This window comes from Eulemur rufifrons, chromosome 2, assembly GCF_041146395.1.
Source record: "Eulemur rufifrons isolate Redbay chromosome 2, OSU_ERuf_1, whole genome shotgun sequence".
Taxonomy (NCBI): domain Eukaryota; kingdom Metazoa; phylum Chordata; class Mammalia; order Primates; family Lemuridae; genus Eulemur; species Eulemur rufifrons.
The window spans coordinates 89,599,044-89,607,187 of record NC_090984.1 but is presented as its reverse complement, the minus strand read 5'-3'; the positions used below and the strand labels follow the sequence as shown (position 1 = coordinate 89,607,187).

The following is an 8,144-nucleotide window of genomic DNA, read 5'->3' as shown; positions in this document are numbered from 1 at the left end:
CCATTCGGCTTGAGTAACTGCTTTTTGGGAATTTGTGACAGAATTCCAGGAAAAGAAAAAGAGGAAACCCGTTATACGGAGATTTCCCAAATTCAGAAACCGTCAGCCTTGCTATTACGTGGATTTTTTCTTTTAACCCTCTCTAACCCAGGATGAAACTGATATGGAAAAAAAATCTTAAAAGGAAAACCTTTACATGTCCATGAAGATTTGAACCGATTAAAATAAAATAAATTTCTGTGAAGATTCAGACTAATTTCCAACTGGATGTGGTCACCAAAGAATTGATTATTCACAAAGGCAGTTAGGTGCCACCAGCTTTCAGATTAACATTTTTAAAAATGTTATAAATAATGTGTCACCCCCTTAAGATTCTAAAATGAAATTAGATAAATAAATCTCCAGATGGTTGAAACAAAATAGCTACTTTAAAATATAATCCATAGGCAGCATGTTAATTTCAGTCAATGGTAAATGTAGTTTAAAGGCTTTTGAAAAAGCAGGAAGAAAAATCTTCCATCACTGTTTGATCTTTTTCTCCAAGCAATTAAGCATCATTTAAAAATTATTTTATAAAGAGGAACTTTAGTTTCTAGCAGTGTTACCCTATTTTCTTGACACTGCAGGATGGACATTTCCTTCTGCCTTTAGGCATTATTTGAACTGGTGAGTAGGGTGGGATTTTTAGAATCTCAAATTCCTTTACATCACTCCACTAATTAGTCCTTTCTCGTCCCTCTTGGACCTGGAAGTATAAACTTAAGAGATAAAATTTGCCAATGAACTTCTCCAAATGTTGGTCCTGGATAACTCCATAGATGGGAGGGTGGGAGGTGTGCTGGGGAACAAGACTGGAAATCCCTGGATACTCCTTGGCAGATTCAGGCATGAGAGGCACCTAGAGTGCAAAATTTAAGGAGGCACTCAATCCCAGGTACCACACACTTGCTGCACTTGCATAACCTTGAGAGTGAGTGCCTCCTTAAATTTTGCACTTGGGTACCTCCCAAGCCTTACTTGAGTCCTGGCCTGCTGCTTTTTGGCATTCTAGGACCCTCCTGGGGCTCAAGGAAACAAAATTGAGTCTTGAGGGAGCTCTACCAACCTAGCCTTTCAGGACCCACAGAAGGGTATTTGCTTGATTTTGGGAAGAACACCGGCTTGATCACAAAAACTTCCTTACTCTTTCCATCTAGAGCTCTAGTGCAAGAGAGTTTTGATTTTCAAGAATTCTCTGTATAAGGGCCACCTTACACAGTGACAGCCATTTATAAAGCTCAAAATGAGCCAAATCTGTTTAAGTGATTTAGAAACCAAAAGTCAAAGCTTTACTCATGTCTTGGGCTCCCACTGTCTATCTTGCTATTTGCCTGCTTTTTGTATTCCATGACTTCACTTATTTTTGTTTGATTTGCACTTTGGCACTTCTGGGAAGAGAGGTTAGTAGGCTTCTGATCCGAAGAATGTCTTATAAGGACAGAGAGACAAATGGAAAAGACTAATGCCGGGAGGTGGAAAGGAAAGTGCAGCTCAACTGATTTAAAGATCAATGTCAAATTTTATAATATGCAATCTGTTTCACTAGGGAAAAAGGGACTCTCTGGATAGCATTTACTTTCTTAGTGCAAGGTGGTGTTTTTGTGGTGTGTGTGTGCGCGTGTGAGTGCAGGTACATGGGCACGCACATGCTGGTGCACAAGGAAAATTAATGCTAAGAATATTTTATATTTTTAATTGAGGCCATTATCAGGACAATGAGGCCCTTGATGACTTGTTTAATGTTTAATGTGAAGATCAGCTTTTTAAAATGCCAATCATTTCTCTGCAGCCTTGTTTTACCCTCAGTATGTAACATGATTACATCCTTTCCCTCAACTCAGTATCTCTCTCTCATTGAAAACCATTCGTTTGATTAAAAGCCGATTCTGCAACAAGGTGGTAGTTACTTACAACCTCTCTTCTCTCCTTTTGTCTTATTTTAATAAAAGCTGAATCCTAAATGCAGAACATGTTCACTCTAGCATTATCATGGGTACCCACTGCTTTTTTATGGGAGAGGGCCTCAAAGGAGATGGAAAACCTTTCTTGTTGCAGAGCCTGTGTCAGAATAGTTTTGCATTTTTATATTGGATTCACTACTTGAGTCTCAAAGGTTAGCTTTTTGAATTGTTCCTGAAAACCTTTGACACTTGATAAAAACGAGTGTCATGTGGAGAAACCATAGTTGCCTGTACTGGGGATGTGGGGAGTTGCTTTACAGGGGATGTATATTTGCCAATTTCTAGATTTAAATATACCATCATGTGTATGTATGTAGGTGTAAACATGCATACATCTACATATAATTTAATGTGGGAGGTGGTTAGGACCTACCACGGGTTGTTTTAAAAATATACAAGGAGACATCAGAGAAGGCAAAAGATATAGAGAAGACCCTCTTGAGACCATTTGCACAAGGGTCCCTGCCTGCCTGGTGAAGGGAATGAATTTTTTTTTTTAAGGAATCTGAGAGCAGCTCCCTTAAGAAAGGTTGCTCACCAGGTTGTTTTATTGTTTGGCTTCTCCACAAAGAACCCATCAGCGCCAGTCTGCCTGTTTAGAAACAGCAAGTTCCCCAAGCTACAGAGAAACCTATCATGGCAGTCTCTTAAATAAGTAAATAAACAGCATATATATGTTTTGTTTAAAAAAAAACTTTAAAGCAAAAGTTATACATATATAACAGCGTCCTTTCCACGTGAAATACCCATGGGGAGACTCAGGGCAGGCGCTCAGCTTGCAGTTCGGTTCCGAAGGCGTCTTTGCAGCAGTATCCTTAGGAAAAAGCAGAGCGGTCAGGCCTCACCGCGGGCCCCTGTGATCTCAGCCAAAAAGCGCCAGTGGAGCCAGGCTCAACGCTGGGCGGACACCGCAACCCGAGCCCGCGGGTCCCTGGTCACCTGGCCACGCCGGCGCTGGATTTGCTGGTCTCCCATCCTCTCTCCCTCGTTCATTTTGTTTGTCTTGTTTTTACACCAGATTCTGTTTCTGAGCATTCTGAGTAGGCAGCTCAAATGTCGCACTCGCTGTCGCTGGACGTGATGGAGATGGCCGAAGTGGCCGCCTTGCTGGATAGACTGGCTGCCGGGCTGGCGGCGACGCCCAGCACCTCTGGCGTGCCCTCACCCTCCGCCCGTAGCGCCCGCCCGGAACCCTGCGACAGGACCTGCTGCTGGAGTCTAAGGGAAGAAAGGGGACACGGGTCACAGCGCGTAACATAGCCAGCCACCAGTCCTCCACTACCTTTCCTCCCCCGGTCCGTCCGTCCGTGTCCTCCAGCCCAGAGGCAGCCAGAGGATCTTCCTCGGACCGAGCAGTTAAGGCTACAGAGGTCCAGCAGGAGTCCGCAGCCGCCTCTCTGCGGATCCGGCAGTTGTTCCCCACCCTCATTCACTCCCTTTCTCAGCTCCTGACCTCCCCCGTCTTTGGGATGCTGGGCTCGCAGGGTCTTTCCAGGTTGTTGCCCACCTTTGGGAGATTTACAGGCTTGTCAGTAAATAGCTGAGGCATGGATGACAGGGACAGATCAGGGTCCAGGACCTGGGACCCTCTTCTCAGTGGGGCGTGTGCCCGGGGCGCATGCCTGAGTCAGTGCCCCTGGGGCAAGGTCAGCCCAGCTAAAGGCAAAAAGGGTTGCCTGAGGGTTATGCAGAGCATTTGGGCCTGGGGGATGAGGCTGGGCTCTTGGCCAAAATGTTTGGCTGATCGAGATGCACCCTCTCCGACGACTAGTTTGCTGTTTTGAGACAAGGCTGTGCGCGTGTGGGAAAAGGAAAATTCAACTTTCTACTTAGAAACAAAAGTCCGTTGAAAACTATTTTCAAAGCATTAGAGAAGGATGCACCTGGGCTTTGAAAATGATAATTAACACGAAATTGACACGTTGCTAATAAGCCAGACTTCATTTAATAGTAGGACCCTCGGCCCAGGCTCACCAAGCTAATTAGCTTTGGGTCTTGGGGTCCCTAATTGGTTCTGGGATTTTAAGTTTTATTTCTTCCCCCCTCCTCCGCCCCAATGAAGCCTTGGTTTGGTGGCCAGGACCAGCTGCTGCAGCTACCCTAAGGCATCAAGAAAGAGGGAGAGGGTGAGGAACCAGGAACCCGGAACGCAGTGGGCGCCTAACCCAAGACAGACTGGGTTCCCAAATCCTCCTGAATTGGAGTCGCCAGACACTAGGTAAGAGCTCCCGGGGTACCTCCACGCGCCACCTCCCCGGTGCGGGCAAAGCATAGAGGCCTCAAGGTACCGACCTGTTCTTGGCTGCAGCCGCACGGTCCCTTTGTCGGCGATTTTTGAACCAGTTGCCCACCTGCGTGGGGGTCAGTCCGGTTGCCTGGGCGAGCTCGCGCTTTTTGCTGGGATTAGGGTATGGATCCTGCAGGTACCACTCGCGTAGCAGGTGCCGCGTGCGCTCCTTGAAGCAGTGTGTCTTCTGTTCGCCGTCCCAAATGGTGCGCGGCAGTGGGAACTTCTTCCTTACACGGTACTTGTCCACCGGCCCCAGGGGCCGTCCGCGCAGCTTCTCAGCCTCCTGGTAGTGTGCTTCAAGCCACAGAGCCTGCAGCTTGGCGTGAGACTCCTTGGTGAACTTGTGGTTTTCCAGGATATGGTAGAGCTCGCGGTAGTTGCCACCGTGAAAGGCCACAATGGCTCGCGCACGCAGCACTGACTCATTCTTGTTGAGGGCTTCGCAGGCCGCAGGGGCCACGGGCAGCGACCAAAGGAAACGACCCAGGCGCTCCACGTCGCCGCTCTCCTCCAGGGTTTCACATACCCCGGCCACTTGCTGGGGGCTGAAATTCAAGATGGGCAGCTGGAACATCGAGGCAACGCCGGCGGCAGCGGGGGCACTGAGCTCAGAGCGGGATAAGCAGTAGATGTCTGCAAACCTGGCTGGGTGTGCCAGGGTCTTCTCGGTGAAGCAATTTGGGAGAGCGGGGACACAACGGCCTGCCGGCCTGCCGGGGAGGCGGCGTTATCGCTTTTGCCGGGAGCAAGCGACCCTCACTGGAGGAGGTGTGGGCTTGGTGGCTAGGGGTTCGGCTCGACTTCGCTCAGGCACGCAGGCAGGCAAGCTGCAGCTATTGGGATGGGCGGATTGGCGGCGCGGGCGCCATGGAGACCCCCTGTCAGTCACCAGTTGGCTCTGCCAATCAAGGCTGCGACCAGCTGCGCCCGGGCCATTTCAGCACCTCCCCGCGCTCGACAGCGCCCGCCGTTAGCCCGTGGACTTTTCCTCAGTATTCTGCAGAACCTGGAGGATGAAAAGACGTGCGAGTGGCTGGAAGAAAAACAGAGGCGAGTGCAGCAGCTCTCCCCCTCCCCCTTTTTTCACCACGAAAGAGGCAAAGATGCTGCAGAAATTCACTTTGGGGCGATGTGTTGTCTCAGTTGAGGTCAAGAAGTCTCCAGAGGACAAAGAGGACCGGGCCAAGTCGAAATCCTCCGATAATTCGATAACTCGCAAGTTTAGTTGTAATGAAACAGCAAACCTTGTGGGGTGCTCAGAAGGGGAAAGGGAGAGGAGTGTATCTTCTCATTTTTTCTGAGTACTCATCTCTGCATGCCTTCTTCTTCCCCTTTTCCTGCTGCCACAGCAGCTGAGTGGGTAGCAAATCTGAAGCTGAGGGAACAGGACTGAGGATCGGTAGTGGTCAATTTGGATTCTATTCCCACTCTCTTCAAAAGCCTACTAAAATAATTTTAAATGCGAGCAAGGGCACGCTCACACCTAATAACAGAGATGCTGATCACTAGGTCAAACATGCCAAGAAAAGGGGTAGGGGAAGCTGTAGGGGCCTCTCACCCAAATAAAGATTATGCTTTTTATCTACCCCCCTTGCAGTTTAATGGACTTGAACAAATGTGCGTATAGCCACATCTAGAGCGAAAAGTCATTGGTAGGTCAGGACGGCCACTTAAAGGCTTATTTCCAAGATCTTTTTTAAAATACCGATTTGCTCCTCTTCTTGCAGGCTAATTTCGCCCCAGTCTTGTGTTAGAACATATAACTCTTGAGCTGGGAATAGAAACTCCAACCTTGGCTTTTTAGCCCCAAAGCAATTCAGTAAAAGTAGAATTGAGAAGGGCTACCCACAACAATTTGGTGTAGGGGGGTGAGGGGTGTCCTAGAAAGGGCTTCCTATGCAGCTAGGCAACTGACCCCTCCTGTATGGAGGAAGGACCTTCTTGGTGGCTCTGACTTCGGGTCAGGAGACTGAATTGGCAACTTGTATTGATTCTCAATTGACAGTTCACATCATACCATTTTCTGAGGCCTGGGTCAAAGAAACCACGATCTCATCTGGGCCTTTGGTAGGGGTTTGTTTGGTCTGAAGAAAATAAGTGGAAGAGGGGATGTCCAACGAAAACACCAGGAGAACCATCTTTAGGAGGCTCATCCAGAGAAAGGAATCAGATGGAGATGTTCACCGTCGAACTGGACTGGGCCCGACTGTCTTTTCTTTAGTATCAAGTACAATTTGTATGCGGCTTGTACAGATCTGGTAAATCAGAAGGCAGATAGATAGCACAGATGGTTGGAAGTGTCGGGTCAGATCATGCTACGCCTGAGTGCAGGGCAAAGCTCGTTCTGACGGAAAACCCTGATATTATTTTCACAGATCTTCACAGTTCACTCGAAAAAAATAGCGAAGGGGACGAAAAAAGCCCTGCAACCACTTACATCATTTCTGTGAGATTGCCAGCCGCCTCGACGGAGAGGCTTTCTTTTCTAAGAGCTCATTTTTTTTGAAATGAGACTGGACAGGGGCAAAATAAAGGGGGTGATGAGGATAATGACAAAGCATAAACTGTCTCTCGCTTGGAGGGACTTTGGAATCAGCCGGAAGGACAACTTTTAGTGAGAAACATCGCATAGAAGGTCCCAGAACACTCAGGCGGAGAATCTTTGGTGCAGAAAACTCAGGCCTTGGGGGCCAGGCAGGGATGAAGCCAGGCTCTGGGAAGGCTGCGTTCCCAGAATCTCTAACCAGGGAAAGGAAAGCATCCCTTTGCTGCAGTTTGCAGAGGTTTCTTTATTTTCTCTCTCCGGACGGTTCGCTGTCAGCTCTTGCTCGCAAAATCGCGGCTTCACGCTCGTGCTTCACCAGCAGAAGCGGCTGTGGGTCCGCAGGGGCCTCACAGCCAGCCTCCCCAGAGCGGACGCAATCCCGGTGCCTAGCCGCTGTAGGTGGGAGAAGTTGTCTGGGCCCCAGGAAACCACGCCTCCCTCTCGCCCTTTTGCTGCGCAGTTTGAAAGCGGCTCTTTCGGAGAAAGCTGGCGTCCTACCCTTAGTCTTTGTGTGCAAGTCGTGTAAATTTTCTGAGTTTAGGCGCCTCATCTAGGAAATGGGAATATTTATCCCAGGGCCCATTTCACGGATAATAGTTGTGCAAATAAGAGGGCGCTTTGGCTTCTGTGTCTGAGGCTCGCGGACATCTGGAACCGAGAGTCTGGGTTGGTCGCACCAAAGCCACCAGAAAAGGGCACGGGCTACACGCGGCAGCGTTCGAGTGATGTCTGGTCACCCAGCGGGAGGGGCCCAGAGCAGTGCCTGGAGGTCGGGGTCTACTATCAGGAGATCCTGTTTCCGCCATCGCAAGGGACTTTATTTAATTTTATTAACTCAAAGGAAATAAACTGCACCAGACACCTTGGAATCACTTGTTTACCAGCTTCACGCGGGGAAGGAACAAACGGGAAAAAATATGTGAGCAGAGCCCCCATCCCTGGGAAAGGGAGACGCTTCACGGGGTTCCTTAGAAATAACCCTATTGTGGAGAAGGTGGTGACCCTCACTCCACCCTTAAAGCACACTTCTCTGAGGTTAGCCAGGCGAAAGCTTCACCTTTGGCTTGGCTTTTCTTAATTTTAAAGAAAGATAGATTTATTTTTCTTTTACCAATTTTGGAGCTTTGTGGCAAATCCCCCCACCCCCACCCCACGCTTCATTTTTCTTTTCCTTTTGACCAGGAAATCAAGAGAGCGCAGAGACAGCCCTTGGCCTCGGGCCTGTCTGGGCGGCTTTGCAACTTTCTAGGGTGGTTCACAGCTAGTAGATTGGGACATGAGGTCTTGGGCAAACGCTCGGTTCTTGCCG

At 48.9% G+C, this 8,144-nt stretch overlaps 1 protein-coding gene across 1 annotated transcript; it reads right to left on the bottom strand.

The window, feature by feature from the left end:
- Positions 1 to 3,049: 3,049 nt before the first annotated feature.
- Positions 3,050 to 4,942, bottom strand: SIX6 (SIX homeobox 6). The gene is made up of 2 exons (XM_069465026.1): positions 4,293 to 4,942; positions 3,050 to 3,218 (listed from the first exon to the last, which is right to left on the bottom strand). The coding sequence occupies exons 1-2, from the start codon at positions 4,862 to 4,864 to the stop codon at positions 3,050 to 3,052; spliced, it is 741 nt and encodes a 246-aa protein (XP_069321127.1). The 5' UTR covers positions 4,865 to 4,942.
- Positions 4,943 to 8,144: the final 3,202 nt, after the last annotated feature.